We start from the raw sequence: 26055 nt of genomic DNA, 5'->3' as shown, positions 1-26055 counted from the left end.
ACTGGCGATTGAATTGGAGAGGGGAAAAAAAAGGGGCATTTACCCACTGTTAATTTCACATTGCCCATTTGTTCTGACGCAATAAACTGCGGTTCATTTACAAGAATTCTGAAATGCAAACAAAACCTTGTCGTTTTCAAAAATAATTCATGCATCACTCCGCGATTGTTCAGCTCAATTTTAATTTTTACGTGTGAATTCTCAAACTTCCATTCCGTTACCTTGCACACACAGTGATCTGTGTGGGAGTGATATTCAGATGAGCTGGAACACTTTGTGAAAGACCATTATCTCATCAAAAGCAGAAAGACGCTCAGGAAAACTGCACACATTATTAAAAACAAATCCTATCACACTGGGAAAGTTGGCTAGCATTTCTTTACAAACCACTTTATTGAATGAATTGTTATGGAACTAGCCTCACAGATGTTCCACAATCTCAGATCTCCCTCATCTCCAATTGGCAGAATGTCACTCAAGCCACACAATAGAGCAACATTTCAATTTATGTTTCCTCGCCCGATGTAGCAGTTCATTTCTCTACGAGCACATTGAACATTTTCTTTGAGCTACTTTGACAGTAACTTGAATGGGCAAATTTAAGATCAGCCGATTGTGATGGAAGCGTGGGGAAATGTTCATTTCAAGCTAGCAAGCTGATCAAAATGTTTCATATAGTTTATGAATCATCCTCAAATGGCTTGTATTAAGTTTCAGTTCGAGTTACTGCTGGCTACTAGACGTCATGATAGAACACATGTTCGACCCAGAACATTTTGGAGCAATGTTTAAACATCACTTGTGATAATTCAAGTTCCACACTGCAGAGCAGATCAACCACAACGAACCCTGTAACTTAGTTTCAAAGGCAAACAAAAATGTGCTGGGGTAGAACGTCAAAAATATTAGCTCCAAATCCATTTAATACATATGTACTTTTGGACAACAAACAAAATCGTTACAGTAGATTATACTGATAAAAGTGAAACATTTTCGGTTAGTTGTACTCAAAACGACACATTAGTGAAAGTGAAGTCTTTCGTTGCCATAATACAAAATGTTTGTTTTCTGATTCGGATCATTAAATTCTCAGTAAAGCATTTCTGCATTCACCAAAGCAACTGTGAGGCATTAATTTGTTAATATTAAACCACAGTTGTGCAGTGAACTTCTGCCCCTGGATATATGTGTAGAAAATCAGAGCGAGCAACAAGAAGAACGTAAACTCAACAGAAAAGCTTTCCAGTAATTTTCTCTCTATACAAGTACTGCATAAAATCCTTCCCCCTACACACACACACACACACACACATATTTGAGAGTGGCTGTTTACAGCATTGCAGATTCGAACACAAACCAAGAGATGTAATAAGGGTGAAAACATTTGGTAAACCTATCGTGTTTGTTTAGTGGAATTGCTTCAAGACTGTGGGTTTGCAATATTGCCTGAGGGCTTGGTGCTATGGAAACATCCCTATTTATACTGTGGGACAATTTCTACACCAGGTGGAACAGACAAAAACAGTACATTATCAAGCTCCAGGGTTCATTTGCCCAGATCCTCTCCTCTTCCTCTCTTGACAACACGAGCTCTTGCTCTATAGATCACCTGCTGATACCTTGCTCAAGTGGGCATTTTCCTTCCCATGAGTTGAGACAACGAGTGGCCAATGCAAGCAATGGAGCTTCAGAAAGGTTCCCGTCAAGCTGTGAACCAGTTCAGCACAGGCCAGGCATCTGACCTTCCGGCCTGTGGCAATGAATTCAGTGCTTTTTTCTAACTGAGTAATCGGAGGAATGGAAAGCATTTAACGTAAGAAAATCACAGGTTAAACAGAGGCATGTGAGCGCATTTTAACCTATGATTTTGATAAGAGACTGAAAAAACACACAGCGATCTATAATTGTAGCAGTATTAAATATGTGGCTGAGAAGCTTCTGTGAAAGACCGTTATATAGTATAGTATAGATACAAGAGTAGCAATGCATAAAAGTTGCTTCCAAATGCAGTTTGTACAGAGAATAAAATGGATGCAGTGTGTGGCTCTTCAAACATTTATCTCTTTTTCTTGCTCTCTTTCTTTGCTTTCTTGCCCGCTGATGGAGCTGCAGGTTTCTGTTTTTTAGCGCTGTCCGAAGGCTTTGCTTCCGATTGTTCCCATTCCTGACAAGTTAAAGTTAGGATAAAAAGAAACACATTAAATAACATCGTCTTCTTTTTTACCACGCTCTCTCTCTGAAATTCAAATATAATAATAATAATCCTTGCATTTGATATAGCGCTTTTCACGTCTTCTAGACATCTCAAAGCGCTTCACAGAATATGCTGTAAAGTGAATTGACTGTATATTTGTGGGCGAAACGCGGCAGATTGAAAACGACCAATTTATTTTTGTTTTGTTTTGGACTCCACAAATGAGGTCTAACTTTCAAGACCTCCCGGTATTTGAAACATGCAAGCTTTAGAGGTTCATCTTTCACCATTTATCTTGAGATGACATTATTAAAAAAAAACTGATCAGACAATGAGCAGATACCCATCTCCTAGTGAGTCACACTTCAAAGACGTCCTTTGTGAATCGATTCAGAATGATGAGATATAAATGCTTCTCACACAAATCTACGAAAGTCTGGCTTAAGTGTTTGTGGCTTAGCTCCAGATGTAATCTTATAAAAGGTGGACTCTGGCATGGAATAGGCTATTTTCAAAGTGCACATTCATCATGTTTCCATCAGCTTTGAACTGAACTGAGTGCAAGACCATGAGATGAGTTCTCTGCTGCCTGCCAAACAAGGCGATATAATACTTCATCAATAGTTGGCTATTGGCTTCATAAAACATCGGCAATGGTGAGAAGTGCAGATTGCGTTTCTTACTCTCTTACTCCACCAACTTTTCCAGCAAGGGCTTTGCTGGCTGTTTTCCTAGAAAAGATCGAGTAACTTTGAGCCCAGTTGAAAAGAAAATGCACGGCAGCAGATCAGCAAGTTAAGAAACATTGCTGACACCACAGCATGATCAGAGAGAGCTGGATGTCTAACAGTACAGTTTCTACTAGGGAGCAAATAAGACTTGGAGGTCAATGATATTCGGCCAATACTTTATAGTGACCCAACTGGGGATAAATCAAACACCCCCTTGGCCTACCGATACACAGTCACTATGCGGTACAGCAAATCCTGCACAGTGCTTTTGAGACATTTTGGTGATGTGAACGGAGCTATATCAAATGGAAAGATTGTTATTATTAAAACTAACACCAGGACCCACTACAGAAAGCACATGCTCCGTACACCATCAGTCTATTAACTCAGGTAAAAGTTTCATGTTGATTAAATGACATTAACACGCAATGTGCTGTCAGAGCATTCCTGAAATCACAATTTGTTGCAACTATTGTTATTCCCCTCACTCCACCCTCCCTCCCCCCAGCACCACCCAACCCAACTGACTGGTTATATGTTATTCACTCAATATTTCCCCCCGTTTGTTTCATACTATTTGAAGATTGCAATAAACAATTGTGCAACATAACAAGGCAACACTGTAATTATTGGATATAATTCTTACACTGTGAAGTCAGAACACAAATAAACCCTCCACGCCCTTTCAACACTACTTAATAACATTAAACAGACCTTGTTTAGTCATTTTCATTACGCAATCCTGTTATTTTGATATAAAGGCGAGTTCACGGTTGAAATGTTAAGCTTTTATTGCACAAGGAATGGAATCATTTGGCGATGCAAGTGTGCATTTGTTTTCCACGGAAGAACACTGCTCCTTGCGTTTGAAAACCATAATAAGGAATGGCAGTGTTTCAAAAACATGCTTTCGTTTGTAACTTATGCACTGAAGCCATGCAGTGAACCACAATGCTGCCACAATCAATGTGTGGAAGTCTCTGCTGTCCTCTGTTGTCTCAGTGGGGAAATGCAGTCACTCTCAGTGGTGCATAATGTGGGCACATGAATCAAGACAACTACTTTGAGACGTCTCGAAGATGTGATAAGGCGCTATATCAAATAAAAGGATTATTATTATTATTACTCCTTGCAACCTCAGTGGCTATCCGTTCTTGTCTGTTCTTGGATTCATTGCAATACCGTAACTTCAAAGCTTTAATGAGGTGAATCTTTCCGTTCCTCAGATACCTGGCGAGCCAACGATCGTTAGTCCATCTCCTCTGGTTCCTGGACACTCACGGCTCTGTCCCATGATGAGTAAGTAGCCTTGAAGATCAGTGCGAATTATCACACTGCCCTGCTTTGTGAGGAGCTTGTTGGCATGATCCATCGCACAATGTGTGTGCGCGTGAATGCTTAAATTTTTCACAGTAAAACTTGTGAAGGGCAAAGCTTCTGGATTGGATTTGGCGGGTGACAATAGCAGAGTGATGTAACCTCCAACACTTCTGAAGTATCGGCAGCTGTACAATAAGATTATCACTCAGTCTGCGGTTTCCTTTCTCCTTGCAGTGGTAGCAAAGACAGCTACTGTCAGGGCTCTGGGAAGACATTCACTCACGATGGAGTTGCATTAATGTTCCTATTGGTGGCAACCTCGATGACAAATTAAGTGGCAACGCTGCCCCCCACAGGAGTCGAGATCCAAGTACAGTAAAAACTGCCAAAGACTGATCCGTACAACCCATATAATCACCCAAGTCCCACAATTCCTGTTCAAGAGTTTATATTCTATGCAAGTTTGACATATGTCACACTTTGCAAAAGTCGTATTAAACGCACTGTCCCAACTGATACGACTTCTGTGAGGTTTACACTCTAAAAGTCCTTTGATCATAATATGATTGAATTTGACGTTGGATTTGAGAGGGAGGAGGCCGAGTCCTAAACCAAGGTTTTAAATTTAAGTAAGACAAACTTCGATGGGATGAGAGATATATTGACCACAGTAAACTGGGCTGAACTGTTAGTGGGTAAACCCGCAGATGAACAATAGGAAGTATTCAAAGAGGTATTTAAGAGGAGCAAAAAGTATGAAAAAAAATTTGCAAAGGATATTAAAACCAATAGTAAAAGCGTTTATAAGTATATTAAAGAAAGAGAATGGTCAAGGGGAATGTGGGTACGTTAAAGTCAGATGTAGGTGAGACTATAACGGAAAATAAGGAAATGGCTGACTTGTTAAATAAATACTTTGCTACCGTTTTTACAGTAGAGGATGAGGACAGAACACCAGCCGTACAGGGGAATCTAAAAATAAGTCAAAGAGAAATGCTTCATAAAATTAATATAAATAAAAATGGTAAAGGAGAAAATAATGAAACTCGTGATAGACAAATCTCCAGGACCTGATAGTTTCCACCCCAGCGTGTTAAAGGAAATAGGAGGAAATTGCAAATGCATTCGTTATAATTTTCCAAAGCTCACTAGATTCAGGAATTGTGCCCTTGGATTGGAAAATTGCGAATGTCACCTCTTTATTTAAGAAGTGAGGGAGGGAGAAACCAGGAAACTACAGACCTGTCAGCTTAACGTCAGCCATAGAGAAAATACTGGAATCCATCATCAGGGGCAGAGTGACTGAACACTTGGACAGGTATGAGCTAGTCAAAGAGAGTCAGCATGGATTTTTGAATGGTAGATTGTGTCTGATTAATCTAGTTGAATTTTTTGAGGAGGTCACTAAAATGGTGGATAAGAGAGTGTCTATGGATGTCGTTTATATGAACTTTCAGAAGGCATTTGATAAGGTTCCACGCAAAAGATTATTAGTGAAAATGGAAGCGCACCTTGTGACGTGGCTTGGCAATTGGTTGGGAGGCAGGAAACAGAGAGTAGGGATAAAGGGAATGTTCTCTGTTAGCCGGGATGTGATGTATATATATACACACACACAATATATAATATAAATGACTTGGATGAAGGAATAGAAAGTTTTATATCCAAGTTTGCAGATGACACTAAGCTAGAAGGCTCAGTAAGTTGTGCAGATGGGAGTAGGAAGTTACAAGGGGACTTAGACAGGTTAAGTGAGTGGGCAAAGCTGTGGCAGACGGAGTTCAATGTAGGGAAGTGTGAGGTCCATCCACTATGGACCAAAAAAAGATAAAGCAGAATATTTTCTTAATGGGGAGAAATTACGAACTGTGGAGGAGCAAAGAGATTGGGTGTCCATATCCACAAATCACTAAAAACTAGTTCTCAGGTGCAAAAAGTAATCAAAAAGGTAAATGAAATGTTGGCCTTTATCTCAAGGGGCCTGGAATACAAAAGGGAAGAAATGATGCTTCAGTTGTATAGAGAGTTAGTCAGACCCCATCTGGAGACTGTGTTCAGTTTTGGGCACCACACCTCAAGAAAGGTATATTGGCCCTGGAGGGCTGCAGCGCCCAGGCCTAAAAGGGTTAAGTTACAAGGAAAGGCTGTGTAACTTGGATTGTATTCCCTTGAGTTTAGAAGGTTGAGGGGTGATTTGACTGAGGTATTTAAGATGATAGAGATTTGATAGGGTAGATACAGAGAAGCCATTTCCTCTGGTGTTGAATCCAAAACAAGGGGGGATAGTCTGAAAATTAGAACCAGGCCATTCAAGAGTGAAATCAGGAAGCATTTTTTCACTCACAAGGTGGTAGAAATCTAGAATTCTCTTCCCCAAAAGGCCGTGGATGCTGGATCCATCCACACCTTCAAGAGTGAGGTTGATAGATTTTTGGTAGGTCAGGGTATTAAGGGATATGGGGAGAAATATGGGAATTGAAAGGGTTAGTTGAGGTACAGATCAGCTATGATCTAATTAAATGGCAGAACAGGCTCGAAGGGCTGAACGGCCTCCTCCTGTTCCTATGTTGTTATGTAGAAGTGGTTTCAGTTTCTCTGATGGCTGTGTGAATAAATGCTTTGCTAAGTGACACTGTGCCTGCTTTAAGAGACCCACATTAAATTCCCAGATTGTGCGGAGGTAACTCAGCTGAGTCAAAACAGATCCACTTTATGAACAAACAATCGTCATTCTCAACTGTCGCAGATTACAAGAACATCAATCTTCCTCAAGGCAAATGATAGCAAATGTCATTACTTATTACTGCAATCTGCTATTCCGCTAAATAAGAATGTGCAAGTCAATTTACTGCTGTACTACTGGATGCAATATATAGCAGTGTCTGTCTGGGTACATCAAATGAACAATCTAGGAATCTAATGTAGGTCTTTTAAAACAGGCAGTGTCGCTTGGCAAAGCATTTACTCACACAGCCATCAGAAAAGCTGGAACTAGTTCGTTCTAGAGAAGTAAACCTCACATAAGTCATATCAGTTGAGACCATACATTTAATACAACTGTTGCAAAGTGTGATTTATCTCAAACTTGAACAGAATATAAACTCTTCAATGGGAATTGTTCGAAGGTTTATACGTATGACTTGGATGATTATATGGTTTATACAGATCAGCCTGAGCTGTTTTTTACTGTACTTGGATCTCGATTTTATAAACTCTTTCTCCCCTGCTTTCAATCAACGTCACTTGAAAGAGGGGAGACGGGGGGGAGGGATTGAGGGAGAGTGTTCCAGAGTTTTGGGGTGGCTGAAAGCGCGACTTCCGATGGTGGGGCGGAGGGTGCGAGGGGCGAGCAGGAGGCTGGTGCCAGTCGAGTGGAGGAGCCGGGTGGTGGATCGGGCAGTGGGGAGGTCAGAGAGGTAGGGAGGTGCCAGGGGGTGAAGCGATTTGAACGCGAGTGTGAGGATTTTAAAGTCGATTGTTAGCATCATTTTTAACTGTCAAGAATCAAATCCACCCTACATTTGCAGGATACGGAGTGTGTCGTGGTAGATGGGAGGCCATTTACAAGCAAGAGAACAGTTTTTTAAAGACAACTGGGAGAGAAGCCAGAAAACGCTTTCTCTTTGAAGCTCGTAAAAGGTTTAACATTGGATTTTCTAAACCTTCAGTTCTGACCGTTCTATTATCCAATCTGGTGGTAAAAATGTTTAGGGAAAAAAATTAAACATTGTATTGAACGAAACTGTAATCTCCTTGTTCCTCAAATACTCCACCACAAATATTGACCCGCAAACTTTATAAGACTTTGAGCATATATTTGATGGGTAAATGTCTTTTCCTAATCAGTTGCCTCCAAAACATTTGAATAAATATTGAACTTGGGTATCATAAAAACATATTGCAATGCATTTGGTCAATATTTCCATTGAGCTTGGAATGGTTTGCAAAAATTTATTTCTCCATATTATACACATTCCAGTCCGGCACAGGTTCCTGAGCAGTTGATTACTGTTCAGTTTCCCACCGAAAAATGCTTAGATTTCTTTGCAATAGTCGTATTTTAAAAGTTGGATAAATGACTAAATCATAATGGTTTCTTTGTCACAAGTAATCCCAAATCCTAAGCAAATCATTTCCTGACTTGTAACACTCTATCACACTTACTGGTTGCATTGAAGTCTGGATACACAGCGTTCCATTTGAAACAAGTGAACCAAGTGCTCAAAATTAAGTCTTGACCCATTATTGCATTCGCACTTACCGGCTGCAGTGATGAAGTACTACACATGCAGTACAACACAGTGAAACAAGCACGGAAAACAAGATACTTGTCTACTGTATTTGTTGTGTTATTTGTATAAAATCCGACTTCTACATAACTTTGCATTAGTTATATATGATATGACTTATGCAAGTTTGCCTGCAAGTCATATTTCGCACAAGTCGTATTAAATATTACGGTCCTGACTGACACAATTTATACGCGTTTTACTGTATGCAGCAACAGCAATTTAAATCCGGAGGAAAACAATGAAGAGTTCTTACTGGCTCTGGTGATTTGGAAGGTAGAATGATGGACAATATGCAAATAATCTGGAAAATGGCTCCTAGGAATAAGCCATAGCGTAGGACATGGTCGAAGAAGTTTGGTTCTGGTATTTCAGGAGGCGACAGATCAAATTCCGTGGACATTTTTCTCCGGTGTCTGCCTGAGGGCTTGATTGCTAGGAAGGCGGCCTCAATTTGTTTTAACACAGTCCTGCCGCTTTGGGGATCTGGGAAGAAATATTAGGAAATGCAAAAGAACATAAGATGTCATCCAGCGAGTGCAAAGACCACTGCATTTACAAACACAGAGGAGAATGACCTACATCTCAATACATATTGCGATATACTGGAATTTCTCAATGTTATTTACAATAATTGCAGGATAGGTTTGAATAAGATACTTGCAAAAGTTATGATTGATCATGAAAACAATCCCGGGAACATTTTTTAAAAAAAACACAAGACAACAAGAAGTTAACCCAGTAAAATCTAATTTCTGCAATAACAGTCAAGTAACCCAGGCCCCATGAGATGTGGATCACACAGCAGCAGCAATTGCTTTTAAGTTGAGAACCCGATTCAAAGCGGCCATAAGCGTGGTTCAGGCAGGAAACGGACATGGCATACTCCTGCAGCACCACCACCACCACCACGACGACAAGCATTTATATAATCCATTTAAAAAAAATGAATGAAAAAAATGACGTGCACTGAATCCACGACTGTCTGTCTGTGGGACGCTGCTGTGCGCAATTGGCGGCCGCGTTTCACCCACAATGTAGACAGTCAATTCGCTTTACAATAGAGGTTCGGAGTCAAGGGATGCCGTGGCTGAACAACAACAACAAGATTACATTTGTATGGAGTCTTTCACGTCGGGAGGACGTCCCAAGGCGCTGGACAGGGAACAGCATTTGAGACCCGAGTTGGGGTCGGGGGGTGGGGGGGGAGAAGGGAGGGGAGGGGAATGGTGGGGGGTGACCGATCGCATGGTCGAAGAGGCTGAAAGCACATATTGAGGATCTTGTCACCAAGAAATAACAATTACATCCCAAAATCGGTGGTGGGTGGGGTGGGGAGGGGGGGGGGGGGAGAGAGGGAGGCAGACATTGTTGGTATAAATGCATTCCAATGGGTAATTCCGGCCCTGAGGAAGTTTCCCAGTTCGCTCCCTGATGGGCTGTACTCTCTGAATCCCCTTTGTGCCGAGTCTCGGTTACAATGTCTCCCTCACAGCCCTCACACCAGGGGAGAGTGTGGCAGCCAACACTAACACAGACAGACAGACACAGCGAGAGCCACAGCCAGAGGCAGGGCAGACAGCCCCAGGGCAGGGCAGACAGCCCCAGGGCAGGGCAGACAGACAGCCCCAGGGCAGGGCAGACAGGGCAGGGCAGACAGCCCCAGGGCAGGGCAGACAGCCCCAGGGCAGGGCAGACAGCCCCAGGGCAGGGCAGACAGGGCAGGGCAGGGCAGACAGCCCCAGGGCAGGGCAGACAGGGCAGGGCAGGGCAGACAGGCAGCCCCAGGGCAGGGCAGACAGGGCAGGGCAGACAGCCCCAGGGCAGGGCAGACAGCCCCAGGGCAGGGCAGACAGGGCAGGGCAGGGCAGACAGCCCCAGGGCAGGGCAGACAGGGCAGGGCAGACAGCCCCAGGGCAGGGCAGACAGCCCCAGGGCAGGGCAGACAGCCCCAGGGCAGGGCAGACAGGGCAGACAGGGCACTGAGCCGCGAGGCGAGACATTGTAACGCGAGGCGAGACATTGTAACAAAAGCCGAGACTGGAAACACTGTGACTGAGCTCAGGCTCAGGCCGCTCCCCACACCCCCCACACACCCACACACACACACCCCCCACACACCACCACCCCCCCACACACCCCCACACACCCCCCTACACACACACACACCCACACACACACCCCCCACACACACCCCTACACACACACACCCCCCCCACACACACCCCCCCCCCACACCCCCCCCCACACACACACACACCCACACACACACACCCACACACACACCCCCCACACACACCCCCACACACACACACACCCGCACACCCACCCGCACCCACACACCCCCACACACACACCCGCACACCCCCCACACACCCCCACACACACCACCACCCCCCCACACACCCCCACACACCCCCCTACACACACACCCACACTCCCCCCCCCACACACACACACACACCCCCCTACCCCCCCCCCACACACCCCCCCCACACACCCCCCCTACACCCCCACACCCCCCCCACACACACACACACCCACCCCCACAACCCCACACACACACCCCACACCCCCCCCCCTACACCCCCCCCACACACACCCCCCCCACACACAGACCCACACACACACACACCCCCACACACAGACCCACCCCCCCACACACACACACCCCCACACACAGACCCACACACACCCCCACCCCCCCCCTTTCCCGGGACGGAGGGGCTCACATGCTGAGGCCGCCGTTCCCTAAACGCCGAGCAAAACAGCAGCTGAAACACAGTCACTGAGACAGACGGAAGTAACGCCTCTACCGCCCCCACTGAGCACAGGCACTGCCACAGGGAGTGAGAGAGGGGGGGAGAGGGAGGGAGGGAGTGAGTGAGAGAGGGAGGGAGGGAGAGAGTGAGAGAGGGAGGGAGGGAGAGAGAGAGTGAGAGAGGGAGGGAGGGAGAGAGTGAGTGAGAGGGAGAGAGAGAGTGAGGGAGAGGGAGGGAGGGAGGGAGAGAGAGAGTGAGAGGGAGTGAGAGAGGGAGGGAGGGAGGGAGAGAGGGAGTGAGAGGGAGGGAGAGAGTGAGTGAGAGGGAGGGAGGGAGGGAGAGAGGGAGGGAGGGAGAGAGGGAGTGAGAGGGAGGGAGAGAGGGAGGGAGGGAGGGAGAGAGGAGTGAGAGGGAGGGAGAGAGTGAGTGAGAGGGAGGGAGGGAGAGAGGGAGGGAGGGAGAGAGGGAGTGAGAGGGAGGGAGGGAGAGAGTGAGTGAGAGGGAGTGAGAGAGGGAGGGAGGGAGAGAGGGAGTGAGAGGGAGGGAGGGAGGGAGGGAGAGAGTGAGTGAGAGGGAGGGAGAGAGGGAGGGAGGGAGAGAGGGAGTGAGAGGGAGGGAGGGAGAGAGTGAGTGAGAGGGAGTGAGAGAGGGAGGGAGGGAGGGAGAGAGTGCGTGAGAGGGAGGGAGAGAGAGTGAGAGAGAGAGAGGGGGAGGGAGAGAGAGGGAGGGAGAGAGTGAGTGAGAGGGAGTGAGAGAGGGAGGGAGGGAGAGAGAGAGGGAGGGAGTCGTTGATTTCGATTGATTGACTGAACAGATCTGACAGATCAGTGCCGTCGAGCTTCTGATCGCCAATCACCAGCGTCAGCTAAATAATTCAGTAAACAAACAAACAAATAAATAAGTGAGTCACGCAGTCCACACCCGTTTGTGCGACACCGCTGTGCGCGAGTGGCTGCTGCGTCGGCGACAAAAACACACAGTGAATTCGTCCCCCAGTGTATATTTCTGCGAAGGGCTCTGAGACGTCTCGATGGCGGGATCCGGTGCTACTTCTCAGCCCCGAGGCTCTGGAACTCTATCCCCCAGTGCCTTCGCCGCCTCCTCCCTTTCCTCCTTCAAGGCCGGTCTCAAGACCTTTCTCTTTGACCGTGCCTTCAGCTCCGCTCTCGACTCTCTACCCCCTCCTCGCTCCCTCCCTTCCCTCCCCTCACCCTGACCATTTCCCCCCTATGCTCGGGTCCTGACCCAACTGTACAACGCCTTGGGACGTCCTCCCGACGTGAAAGGCGCTCTATAAATGGAATCTTGTTGTTGTACTTCAAACGCAAGGATGATCGTCAGTATAAATTGCCGTTTTTTTTTGTTTTCAGGTTTTGTTTTGCAAAATAGCTGGAAACGTACAAAAAGGAGAGGGAAGCGTCTGAAATAAAATGGTAGATTGACATGTGGGGATGAAGCCCTTCAGCCGCTCACCACATCTTTCTCCTTTTGGTTTAAGGTTTTACCTCCTTTATCCAACATTTTTTTTTCTGTTTTAATGTCAGATTGTTCTTGGTCATCATAGAATCATAGGATTATACAGCACAGAAGGAGGCCATTCGGCCCATCGGGTCTGTCCCGGATCTTTGAAAAGAGTTCTCCAAATCAATCCCACTCCCCCGCTCTCTCCTCATAGTTCTGCAAACTTGTCCTCCCCAAATAATTATCTACTTCTCTCTTAAAAGTTGTTATCAAATCGGCTTCCACCACCCTTTCAGGCAATGTATTCCAGATCCGAACAACTCGCTGTGTGAAAACATTTCTCCTCACCTCCCCTCTGTTTCTTTTAACAACTATTTTAAATCGGTGTCCTCGGGTTACCGACCCACCCGCCAGTGGAAATAGTTGCTCCCTTGTTCACCCTATCGAATCCTTCATAATTTTGAAAACGTCATTAAATCTCCTCTTAACCTTCTCTGCTCCAAAGAGAATAATCCCGGCTTCTCTCGCCTCTCCTCATAACTGAAGTTGCTCATTCCTGGTACCATCCTGGTAAATCTCCTTTGCTCCTTCTCCAATGCTTTGACATCCTTCCCAAAGTGTGGTGCCCAGAACTGAACACAGTCTCTAGTTGAGACCTAACCAGTGTTTTATAAAGGTTCATCATAACTGCCTGACTTTTGTATTCTATGCCCCTATTTATAAAGCCTAGTTTCCCGTATGCTTTTTTAACAGCTAACTGTCCTGCCACATTCAAGGATTTACTTATATGAACCCCCACATCTTTTTTCCTTCCCGCCCTTTAAGATTCTACCATTCAGCTTATATCGCCTCTCCTCATTCTTCCTTCCAAAATGCATTACTTCCCATTTCTCCAACGTTTAACTTCATCTGCCACGTGTCTGCCCATTCTACCAGTCTGTCTACTCCATTTGCAGTCTGCTACCATCCTCCTCACTGTTTACTACTTTTCCTAGCCTAGTATCATCTGCAAACTTGGAAATTGTACTCCTTTTTCCCAAGTCCAGGTCATTTATATGATCAAAAACAGCAGTTGTCCCAATACTAACCCCGGGGACACCACTGCACACTTTCCTCCAGTCAGAAAAACAACCATTCACCACAACCCTCTGCTTTCTGTCTCCCAGCCAGTTCTGTATCCATGCTGCCACTGTCCCTTTAATACTGTAGGCTTTTATTTTGCTTACAAGTCTCTTATGTGGAACTTTATCAAATGCCTTTCGAAAATCCATATAAACTACATCAACTGCACTACCTTCACCCAGCCCTTCTGTTACTTCATCAAAAAACTCTATCAGGTTTGTCAGCCATCATTTGCCTTTAACAAATCCGTGTTGGCTGTCCTTTATTAACCCATATTTTTCAAAGTGAAAATTTATTTTATCCCAGATTATAGTCTCTAGAAGTTTCTCCACTACTGACATGAGGCTGACTGGCCTGTAGATCCTGGGTTTATCCTTCTGCCCCTTTTTGTATAGGGGAGTAACATTTGCAACCCTCCAGTCCTCTGGCACCACCCCGGTGTCCAAGAGTGTTGAAAGATTGTGGCCAGAACCTCCACTATTTCCACCCTTATTTCCCTCAGTAACTTAGGATGCATCCCGTCCAGTCCGGTTGACTTATCTACCTTGAGGTTAGCTTCCTGTCTTGGGCATTTTATGGATATACACAGGTTTATTTTGTTCATTATTATTTATTATTCAGAACCAATCTCAGGCAGTCATTAGCTATTTTTAAAAGCCTTGGAGCGGGAGCAGCGTAGATTTACTAGGTTAGTACCAGGGATGAAGAGGTTGAGTTACAAGGATAGGCTGACCAATTTAGGTTTATATTCTCCAGAATATAGAAGAATTAGAGGGGATCTTATAGAAACCTATAAGATCATCAAAGGGCATATAGAATAGATAGTGGGAGATTGTGTCCCCCGGTTGGAGAAACTAAAACCAGGGGTCACAACCTTAAAATCAGAGGCCAGCCCTTTCGCACTGAGTTGAGGAAGAACTTCTTCACTCAAAGGGTGGTGAATGTATGGAACTCGCTACCTCAAAGGGCTATTGATGCTCAGTCCTTGAACATATTCAAGACTGAGATAGATATATTTCTTATTGCAAAAGGGATTAAGGGATATGGGGATAAGACAGGGTTAGGTTATTAGCTGGAGTTAGATTAGAAGATCAGCCATGATTGAATGGCGGGGCAGGCTTGAAGGGCTGAATGGACTACTCCTGTTCCTACATGTTATGTTAAATGTTACACTGAAATAGTCATTTGAAAATAAATACAGGTAATAAGAATTCTTGCATTTGATACAGCACCTTATCCCATCTTTGCAATGTCTCAAAGCACTTTGCAAGATTTACTGTATAGGTGATGGCAGCTTGTGTTATCTTATCCCTATGTTTGATCGGTTCGTATCTTGTTTTACAACAGATCTGTTGTTTGCACTCTTGCTTTCAGTCGTTTGCTCGGTTTTAGTGGCAAAGTCAAAAACATAACTGAATGATATTTAGACTTGATCTCAATTGCTTTTCTTTCCTGTTGCAAATTAACGTTTATACATCTCCCCAAAAGATAACAGCCACATGATCATATTCATAGCAAAGTATATCATAAAAATTTAGCAGTTTGATAAGGTTAGGATTATGAAAAAAATGTATGATATCTGCCTGACTTATCAATGCAATTAGAAAGAACTGTATATATCACTTGTGTTGTTCGGGCAAGCACACAGTCCTACATTTTCCACATTTTATTATTTTTAAACAATATGGACACCGTCTGTCTTCCTCTTTCCATTGGTGCAATACTGGAACATTTGTCTAGTCTTCCCCCCTCACACTGATTGCTTAACAAATACAAAAAAGAAAAGCAATTTTCCTTTATGTGCACAACTAAGAGGTGACAAACATAATTTAACTATCTGTGACCAAATTTCCATTATAAGCAGAAATAACAACCCATCATGCCAAGGACGTCTGAACATAAAGAGACTGAGTGGTTAGACATCTGATGCGATGGAGCAATGAGTAACAGCGTGTAAAGGTGACACAGTAGTACACTCAGAAATTGCGGATGTTGAAATTGCTTTCTATTAGTTGAAGAGCAATGTCATCTTGGAGCTGGAATCTCTAACATTTGTAAAGGATATGAAAGTTTTACTGTCCCAGCAGGTGTGCTTGTGTAGGACCCTTTCCTCAATGCATAAGAGGTTGAGAAACCATAGTTACTTATTGAATGCCGGTTTCACCCACAAAACATGCTATATACTTTACAATATATTCTGTGAAGCACTTTGAGATGTCTCAATGATGTGTTAAGGTGTTATATCAAATGCAAGAATTATTATTATTATTAACTTTATAACAAAAGTTTTCTGTTAAACTTGGTGTAAGACCCCAATGAATAACTGCCCCTCTGTTTCTATGATTGCTGCTTATTGAAGGAGAATGCGAAGCTAGGCAATCCAAATGTACCTTTTAAAACAATCTTAAACCCATGTTTTTTTTCAACATGATTAAAAATTGTGCAGTTTGCAGAAGAGGTACTCATGTGATCTGTTTACTGAAAACTACAGTAAACGTTTGCATTTGTTTTTTTTAATGTAAAGTTTACGAAGCTTGATCGGTTCCAGAAATGTCATATGTCAAGGCATTTCACAATTATAAATATAGGAACATGAGAACAGCAGTAGGCCATTTGGGCCCTCAAGCCTATTCTGCCATTCTATAAGATCATGGCTGATTTGTACCTCAACCCCAATTTCCTGCCCTTGCCCCATATCCCCTGATACCCTGACCTAACAAATATCTATCCATCTCAGTCTTGAAAATTTGAATGGATCCAACATCCACAGCCTTTTGGGGGAGAGAGTTCCAGATTTCCATTCTCCTTTGGGTGAGAAACTGCTTCCTAATTTTACTCCTTAATGGTTTAGCTCTAGTTTTAAGATGACGATTTTAAGATTGATTTTAATACAATACAATTTACATTTGTATAGTGCCTTTCATGTAATATTCAATTTATAGGTCTGAATACTGTTCCTCACAATTTCTGCAATAGGTTTGCTGTGTTTTATTGTATATGCACTGCATTGCAGGTTATTGGGCAATGTTAGTATGCATGTTATTCATTCATTACATGGATTCAGAATTGCATTTGTTACACAAGTTTTCTCTTCAATGATCAGCATTTTCTTCTAATTTCTTTTGAAAATCTATGTCCAATTTCACTTCAAATCATGTTATTTGAGGTGATCGCTAGCCAGATAAGTGAATAGAGTATTGGTAATTATGATCATTTGCAAGAAGCCACGAATTGTCAGGTTCCTCAGCCTTGTATGCACAATATAGCAGGGAATATTCCAGAACAGTAAAGTAGGGCAAATGGGGCTGGAGGAGAAGAAATGGGGTTGAAGAGAAGGAAGAGACGTAAACGAAACTGAAGCAAACCTTTGCAATTTACGAGTAGTTTGGGACATTGTATTGTCGATATGACATTGACGTGTTGCAGAGAGTTCAGTTATAAGTAACAAGGAAATAATTTGAGTAGTTAGAGCTGAAGTTTGTCTTATATATATTTTATATATATAAAAAAATGTGGAATGACACAGGATGTTGAGAGCAATGGATAACATACATTGTCATAGATTTGGAAAATAGCATAAATTCTACATTTAAAACTATCAAAAAGGGTCCAGAGATTAGAATTTCTCCTCCCCCAACAGAACACTAGAGCCTGAAATGTAATCTAGTTTTTGCCTGTGTTTTGTTTGAAAATTTAAAATTACACAAAATTGTAGAAAATTCTTAAATTGAGTTTTAATTTGGAAGCCAATCCTATGTAAGAACTGTGACAAACCGGCTTGCAAGCTTAAATTTTGAGACAAAGTAGTTTTCTGGGCTAAAATCCAGGTGAAATTTCGGGGGCTTTGATATAGAAGCACTTGACACTGTGTGGATGGACTGTACAGACTGAAATGAACAAATACCACACGGTCAGGCTAGTTGTATGAAATCTATCAATTCGTCTGCAACAATAATATTAATTAATAATCGTTGCATTTGGTATAGCGTCTTTCCCATTGGGAGGATTTCCCAAAGTACTTCATAGGATTTAGGGTAAAGTGGAGTGCCTATATTTGTAGGCAAATGCAACAGCCCAAATGTGCAGAGCGATGACCCACAGACAGCCATGAAGTGAATGACCAAGTTTGTTTTATTTGGGAGGATTGTTGGCCAGGACACCATGCCATGGCACCTTTAACATCCGCCTGAACAGGCAGAATTTGCGGATGTTGAAATTACTTTCTATTAGTGGAAGAGCAATGTCGTCTTGGAGCTTGTATCTCTAACATTTGCCTCAGTTTAATTGGCTGTCATGTTTCGCCCACAAAATATACAATCACTACACTTTACAGTATATTCTGTGAAGCGCTTTGAGAGGTCTCAATGACGTGATAAGGTGCTGTATCAAATGCAATTATTATTATCATCATCTGAAGAATGTCGCCTCTGACAATGCAGCACTCCCCCAGCACTCCACTGAAGTGTCAGCTTAGACTACATGAATTCAAGTCCCAAAGTCAATTTCGGTTTGTAGATATTATACTAAAATAATAACGTTAGTTTATTTATACATATCGAGATCATGAAGTTTAAAATAATGCTTAAGGATGGGGCATCATGAAACAGTCACATCACAATCGTGCTCAATGTCAGCTTTGTACAGAGAATGACTTTTAGGGTCTGCTGTTGTCCGCAAATCCATCATACGAACAATAATCGTGACAATCCTTGCATTTGATGCAGCGCCTTAACCCGTCGTTGTCGAGACGTCTCAAAGCGCTTCGCGCAATACATTGTAAAGCAGATTGCCCCGCGCATTTTGTGGGCGAAACGCGGCAAGCAGTCGAGGATTGAGGGAGTGACCTAAAATAAAAAAGAAAAAGAATGACAACATTTGCATTGCATTTGGGATGGGTGACGCCTTTGAGAGAGAAGGGAGAGGGTGGGGGGGGGGGGATGACGAGGGGGAGGAGGGGGGGGGGGTAATCTTACTACCAGAATTACCACCAGAAGTGGCGCTGCCTCTGTGCCCAGTGTTTGCAGAGCCACTGGGCATTGCTATAAATTCAGGCGTCGAGGAGAAACCGATTTCAAAGCACTTTATTCGCATCCCAGCAGCGACCACCTCTGCTCAGCGTCCTCCCCATCTTCCAAGGACCACTTGCGGTGAGTTTTATTCGGAGTCGTTTTTCCCACACCTTGTGCATTTAACACACTTTGTTTTTTTTTGGGGGGCAGGGGTGTGGAAACTTGAGAGGAAGCATTTTCTTTCTGCACACAGGTTTTGTTCATTGCCCTCTGTTGTGTGCGACAGGTACGTGCGGACGATGCTGGACAAAGCCACTTGGCTCGTGTTGTGCTGTCTCACAGCGCACACCTTGTGCTCACCTGTCCACCCGGCGTTCAGGTGGGTTCTCAGCAGTGACATTTCTTTGCATATCAGTGATTACAAACTCTTTATTGGATGGTTTCCGATCACCGCGACTTATTTTCTATGTGTTAAGATGCAAACGTGTTAACAACGTGCAACAGTCAAACACACAATAATAATAATAATAATAATAATAATAATAATAATAATAATGATAGTCAAACGCAGTAAATCAACAGGGTTTTGAGCAGATGTTTTGCAATGTCTGGAAAGGTCCAAAATGGGATTCAATCTCGTTTTAGAAATCTCCTGCCATCCTTTAAAAGAGAAGCAACTTGTTTTTTTTTTACCCCCCCAAAGTGATCGATCTTTAGAGAAAAGCTATTTGATTGTGGCATTTTTTTTTTTTTTTGCAAACGTGTTTGAAAGAATAATTATTTTACCTGTTCTTGGTCACACACAGAGAGAGAGAGAGAGAGGGGGGGAAGTGTTTCCAATGCGACTTAATATTGCAACGTAACAACGCGACACGAATCATAATCATTGCCATTCATTATGACTTAATACGAATATAAGTAAAAAAGAAAAAAGTTTTTTGAGTTTAAAGGAAAACTAAATTGAGAAGCAATTTTGAACTGATCCAATCCATTGCATTAAATTGCAGAATTGAATTGAATTCAATAAATTGCGGAATGTCCTCTGTGAAACCTTCCAAGTGTGGGTTCTTGTGGATTTATTTATATACTAAATGTGTGTCTGTGTGTGTGTGTGCAAAAAAATCTAAAACCAAACCTGCTCTGCTCTCCTGCTGTGTCTGGGTGGTTGCAGATTGGAAAATAAATCGATCCCAGGAAGAGGGTCCCCTGTGTTGGCTGAGGAGAGCGGCTCAGTGGGGCTGAGGGCTGACTGTCAGGAGATCGCGTCTGCACTCGATTCCACTCCCAAACGGTGCGTTCAGACACTCAGTGCAACATCTGCATCGTTCTGTGTCACTGATCGCTCACAGTCTCTTACTTACTCCAGACTTGCAATGTATATACACACACACACACACACACATGCACACACACACTCACACACACACACACTCACACACACTCACAAACACACACACTCACACACACACACACTTACACACACTCACAAACACACACACTCACACACACACACACTTACACAGGGTGACCAAAGAGTCCTGATACCATTACAATGTCTAATAAGTCTTAAAAGAAATGATGATAAATTGTTTGGGATAATAGGGTAGTGATCATGAGGTTTTGGTTACCCTGAATATAAATATACACATATATACCTGTACACACACACATATATATACATACATATTATTGTGTGTGTATATAATTGTACATATATACACTTGCAATATATATATACATACATATATATATAAACATTTCGTTTTCTCTTGGTAGGTCCATCCTTGATTGCAGACTCAGCTTCCATTCACACAGTCTAATATTCTCTTAAACATCCAAATTTAATCATCACAGAAAGCCAAGTCTATCCATGCAATTTCGGGTTTATTTTCTACCAGAATCGTTTATCATCATTTCAATTAAGTTTCTGTTCGACTCGATTCGGTTCCCCTATTGGAACTGGTTTGGGACGAATGTTTTCAGATACAGAGAGATTTTTTTAATTACATTTCGCCACTATGATCAGCTCACACAGACGCGTTGTATTTGGAGAGAGAGAAAAACATACAACATGAGGTTTTGCAGCCGAGACTGTGGTCTTTCTGACACTGTAACATTGTGACTTTCCACGACTGTGAATGAGTGAGTGAGTGAGAGAGAGAGAGAGAGAGAGAGAATGAGTGAGTAGGAGTGAGTGTGAGTGAGTGAGTGAGTGAGAGAGTGAGTAAGTGAGAGAATGAGTGAGTGTGAGTGAGTAAGTGAGTGAGAGTGAGTACGTGAGAGTGAGTGAGTGATAGTAAGTGAGTGAGAGTAAGTGAGAGAATGAGTGAGAGTAAGTGAGAGTGAGTAAGTGAGAGAATGAGTGAGTGAGAGTGAGTACGTGAGAGTAAGTGAGTGAGTGAGTGAGTGAGTGAGTGAGTGAGTGAGTGAGTGAGAGTGCAATCATTTCGATGTGATTTGCAATTGCTATTTTGCGTTCGTTTCCACGTTTAGAACCGAAAGACATGCGGATGCAATCTTCACTAACTCCTACAGGAAGGTCCTGGGCCAGATCTCTGCCAGAAAGTTTCTCCAGTCTATTATGGGGAAACGACTGGGGTAGGTCAGAATTCTCGCCTCTCATTTACCCCCTCGACCTTTTTGATATTTTTCTCTCACTAAAACGCCACATCGATGTGTGTGTGTGTGTGTGTCTGTGTGTGTGTGTGTGGAGGGGGGGGAGAGAGAGGTGTCACTCTGTGTGTGTGTGTGGGGGGGGGGAGAGAGAGGTGTCACTCTGTGTGTGTGTGGGGAGGGGGGAGGTGTCACTCTGTGTGTGGGGGGGGGGGGGGGGGGGGGGAGAGAGAGGTGTCACTCTGTGTGTGTGTGTGGGGGGGGGGGGAGGTATCACTTCTGTGTGTGTGGGGGGGGGGAGGTATCACTTCTGTGTGTGTGGGGGGGGGGGGGAGAGGTGTCACTCTGTGTGTGTGTGTGTGGAGGGGAGGTGTCACTCTGTGTGTGTGTGTGGGGGGGGGAGTGTCACTCTGTGTGTGTGTGTGTGTGTGGGGAGGTGTCACTCTGTGTGAGTGTGGGGTGGGGGGGAAGTGTCACTCTGTGTGTGTGTGTGTGTGTGCGCCAGGATGGTGGAATGAACTGGATGGAAGTGGTATTTTTTTGTCTAACATTTCTTACGTTATGTCCCATTGCCTGGCCAAGCACAATTTTGTATTTAGGTGACTGGTTGATTGATGCTACTATGTGCTATTATGTGGAATAATTTGTAGAGCTCAATGTGGAATAATTTGTAGAGCTCAAGACCTTTTCTAAGCCCTCACCAGTAACCCGTGGTGCCCTTCTAATGGATAGAGATGAATAATGCGGCTGAATGATACACTCATTTGTGCTCGATTACTGAGCGCTTGTGGTACATGTATATTAATGATTGTTAACGGGACAGAAAGAGTAATTGATAAAAGTGGGGACAATTAAAGTTTGAGCATTGCTTCACTTAGGCGTTGATCTGGGTCACATTAAGTGGGACAGTGCTGGGCAGAAGCTGTAGCAGTTCTGAGTGAAGAGAAGGGGAACTCAAGAGTTGATGACACTCAACTGAATTCCCTCAGAAACATCGCTTTTGATCCCGAGAATAGTGCCGAAACATGACTGAAAATATTGGATCAGGAAGTAAATGGGTTTGCTGACTGGATCGGGTCCAAATCCTTGACCGTCCAGCGCCTTGGGACATCCTCCCGATGTGAAAGGCGCTATACCAATGTAATTCTGTATTGTATTGTACAGTAGGGCTCCCGATTTGTATCCCCAACACGGTGGTAATGGAGAGCTCTGCCACTGATCTCAGTGTCCTGCACGAGGGAAGAGGTTACAGAATCATCCATGGTTATCTGGTTGCATGGACAGTTTTATGATCGCTTCTCTTATATTTCTCCATCCGTGCAATTTACACACTCTTCCTTAACTATGGTTTTAAGATTTTTGCTGTAGAGGATTACATTTTTCAATAAGTTCTCTGGGTACTTCCATTCACTGTCAACAGCAACAACTTGTATTTATACAATGCCCCTCACACAGGGTAGCGTCCCAGAGTGCTTGGCAGAGGCAGAGCACGGCATCGAGCTGGGGCTAGTGGGGAGGTGACTGTAGGCGCAAGCTCTAAGAGGATTAATAATCCTCGTTACTGTTTGCCTTTTCTTAAAAAAGATTTGAGAGTTAACAATGTAACAAGTCATAAGAGAATTTCGTGCAACGGTTCTCCTCTGTGCTGTGCGAAAATGTTAAAAGATACATAATTTTGCCCTTACACAGTGATGAGGAAGACCTTGAACTAGCCAAGAGGAACGCTGATGGTCTTCTCACAGATATCTACACTCAATATCTACACCAGCAGCAGATGGTGATTAGGAAATACTTGGCAGCAGTTCTGGGCAGCAAAAGGTATAATAAATAGCTTAATGAATAAATATTGATCAGCATTCCATACACACTCCTCTCATTTCGATATTCAATGATTATTGATTTTCGTAATAAAACAGGTAAACACTTTAAAAAAAAGTACCTTACAATATAAAATGGATAACAGGCTAGATTTTAAAAGTCTAACTTTTCAGCTCGCTGATTAATGTTTGCATTTGCGTTGCTTAGCTTTGAAGATGTAAACCGAGAGCAGCTGCCTGAGGATATTGCTGCGGTCCTGGAGAAAGATTATGGTACCAAACCCATATATGGTGAGTTCATGTGCAATATTTGTTCCAATTTAATGCTCTCCATCATTTTCTCCAGTAACTCTGCTGAATGCACTGATTTATGCTGTTACTGCTCTGCAATTACAGATAGTATCTGCCCAATAAATACCTGTCACGTGGCCACAACAACAACTTGCATTTATACAGCGTCCTTCACATGGGGTACGGTCCCGGAGTGCTTCACAGTGGTGGAGTTTGACCCCGAGCCTGGGGGAGAGAGATGGGGGAGGTGACCGTAGGCGTGATCAAAAAGGAAGGTCTTTAAGTGGGATTTGAAAGTCGGGAGGGAGGGAAGGAAGGGGCAAGGTGGAGGGGTTGAGATGGAGAGTTCCAGAGCTTCGGGGCATAGTGTCTGAAAGCACGGCCACCGATGCTGGAGCGGAGGGGATTCTTCATGGCCTAGACAGTTGTTGTTAGATATTTAGTTGTTGCGGTATCAGAGCCACACCCAACCTGTTTCCAAAACTCACTGAGAAAGGCCAGACCTGAATAGTGGTCGCGAATGTAAACTCAGGCTTTCTCCGCCCTCTTTCAAAAATTGGCTGGAAAAGCTAACTGAAGCACTTGTCTGGTGTCTGAGTGGCTGCATTTTTTTTAAATAGCGCCTTATCACATCTTTGAGACGTCTTACAGCGCTTCACAGAATATATAGTGAATGTATATTTTGTGGCCAAAACCTGGCAGCCAATTGCACACAGCAGCGTCCACAAACAGTCGTGGATTGGGTGACCAAATTTTTAAAATTTATTTTGAAGGTATTATTGCCCCTGGAAAATTGATCCGCCAATTGACTAACAACCAGGATTCTACTTACTGCTAGGTAAACATGTGTGTGCAGTAAGGAAACTTGCTCTGCCGGGAATCAAACCCAGGTCCTCGCGCAAACCTGGGGCCTTTATGGCATGTGTGGCTCAGTGGCAGCTTCATACGACACATTTATCCACTCTGCCATCAGAGAAACATTTACACTCAATTTCTGGCCCTTATTATTTTATCAATCTTTCCTTACTGAAATGTAACTAACTTAATTATGTTTTATCTCCAGGTAACTGACAGAAGAATCATCAGATTCTCCACCCTGATGGTTAAAAGTTCCCCTTCAGAGAAAATATACGTCATTAAATTATTTTTAGACAGTACTACACACTAAAATTTATCAATAGTTAATAGGAAACATTATTTTGGTAAAGAAATTTGTATTTGTCCTGTTAAAGTTAGATCTGCATGAGTGGTAAAATCATGGATTTTTCTTTCATTCTCTTTTCTTCTTAATGTAAATTTGCCATCTTTGCATCTGTGAAGAATGATACATAAGTGATTACTGCTATTGCTGTTTGTCCTTCATTGAAATTCTTGTGTCATGCCAAATTTTTGCAGTTGAATTTTTGGTCAAACTGATGTGTTCTCAGGGTATGGGACTGGGCGCACAATCCAAAGCAAGTCTCCCTATTATTTTGCATTAAAACAGACGTTACCATTCCAAAAAACGATTGTAATATATATAGATAACATATACCAAACAAATTTTGCCTAGTAGGGTCAGTACTGAATCTTACTTACCGAGGTGTCTTCCATGATAATTTTGGATGACCATGACTTCTTGACAATGAAAAACTTATTTATGTAGCGTCCTTGATGCAGGGTAGCGTCCCAGAGAAAAAGTCACCATAACAGAAATCTTACTATACGACCCAAAATCCAACAATTGGAATAATGGAATGCTTCTGGTATTAACATCCTAACTCTTACAGACAGGATTAAAAAAAGATGCAATTGTACCCAGGGGTTAACTCGTTCTAATTTACATTGCACAAAGGGGCAAATACTGGTAATAGATTGCACTTGCAATTATTTGCAATCTGTGCTTACAAAGTAGCTTGGAATTTACAAACTGTCTGAAGGAGAATCAGTATGGTTACATGTTCCAATAATTCTCTGAAATGAAAACTATTGTTCTGTCATTGTACAGTATTTATTGCACATCTCAAATCATCAACCCACTTACTATGTGACTCGTACAGTGCACAATTATTTTCTGAATACATTTTCTGAACAGCGCACTGTTCCAGTTTGTACTTTTTGTTTTCTGGTCTGCATCTATTATCAATACAAGACGATTGCTCTCCCTCAAATAGCTATCACAGCTAACAAAGACCTTACTCAAAGCTCTCATCAATGAAGCCTAAACCACTGCTCATGTGAGTCATACAACAAATTTGTAAAGCACCTTTCACCTCAGGAGGATGTCCCAACACGCTGGGAATATGAGGGGAAGTGGGGGGGGCGGGTAGGGAAAAGGTAAGCTCCAAACTCCCATATCAGGACAAACCAAAGGATGTCTCACAGTGAATGACATTATTTTGTTAATTTGATAATTCTTCTTCATAGCATTGTCTGAAAACATTCTGGATTTTCTATTTAAAGAGTG

General features: G+C 43.2%; 2 protein-coding genes across 2 annotated transcripts; one reads left to right on the top strand and one right to left on the bottom strand.

Annotated features, from left to right (window-relative positions):
* Window positions 1-374: 374 nt before the first annotated feature.
* manbal (mannosidase beta like) lies at window positions 375-11394 on the bottom strand. Its single transcript, XM_042341960.1, has 3 exons — window positions 11267-11394; window positions 8791-9020; window positions 375-2164 (listed from the first exon to the last, which is right to left on the bottom strand). The coding sequence occupies exons 2-3, from the start codon at window positions 8935-8937 to the stop codon at window positions 2057-2059; spliced, it is 255 nt and encodes an 84-aa protein (XP_042197894.1). The 5' UTR covers window positions 8938-9020; window positions 11267-11394; the 3' UTR covers window positions 375-2056.
* A 7793-nt stretch (window positions 11395-19187) lies between these two features.
* Window positions 19188-24680, top strand: ghrh (growth hormone releasing hormone). Its single transcript, XM_042341931.1, has 6 exons — window positions 19188-19267; window positions 20060-20179; window positions 21382-21486; window positions 23191-23319; window positions 23527-23609; window positions 24673-24680. The coding sequence occupies exons 1-6, from the start codon at window positions 19188-19190 to the stop codon at window positions 24678-24680; spliced, it is 525 nt and encodes a 174-aa protein (XP_042197865.1).
* The last annotated feature ends 1375 nt before the right edge of the window (window positions 24681-26055 follow it).

This window comes from Callorhinchus milii, unplaced genomic scaffold (genome assembly GCF_018977255.1).
Source record: "Callorhinchus milii isolate IMCB2004 unplaced genomic scaffold, IMCB_Cmil_1.0 Scaffold18, whole genome shotgun sequence".
NCBI classification, from domain to species: Eukaryota; Metazoa; Chordata; class Chondrichthyes; order Chimaeriformes; family Callorhinchidae; genus Callorhinchus; species Callorhinchus milii.
The sequence above is the reverse complement of the archived record's forward strand: the minus strand, read 5'-3'. Positions and strand labels throughout refer to the sequence as shown.

Coding starts and splice junctions, on each gene's coding strand:
- ghrh (XM_042341931.1), top strand. CDS start 19,188: ATGCTGGACAAAGCCACTTGGCTCGTGTTGTGCTGTCTCACAGCGCAC. Junction 20,180..21,381: donor CTCGATTCCACTCCCAAACG/GTGCGTTCAGAC, acceptor TTCCACGTTTAG/AACCGAAAGACATGCGGATG. Junction 21,487..23,190: donor ATTATGGGGAAACGACTGGG/GTAGGTCAGAAT, acceptor GCCCTTACACAG/TGATGAGGAAGACCTTGAAC.
- manbal (XM_042341960.1), bottom strand. CDS start 8,937: ATGTCCACGGAATTTGATCTGTCGCCTCCTGAAATACCAGAACCAAAC. Junction 2,165..8,790: donor CTTCCAAATCACCAGAGCCA/GTAAGAACTCTT, acceptor TTAACTTGTCAG/GAATGGGAACAATCGGAAGC.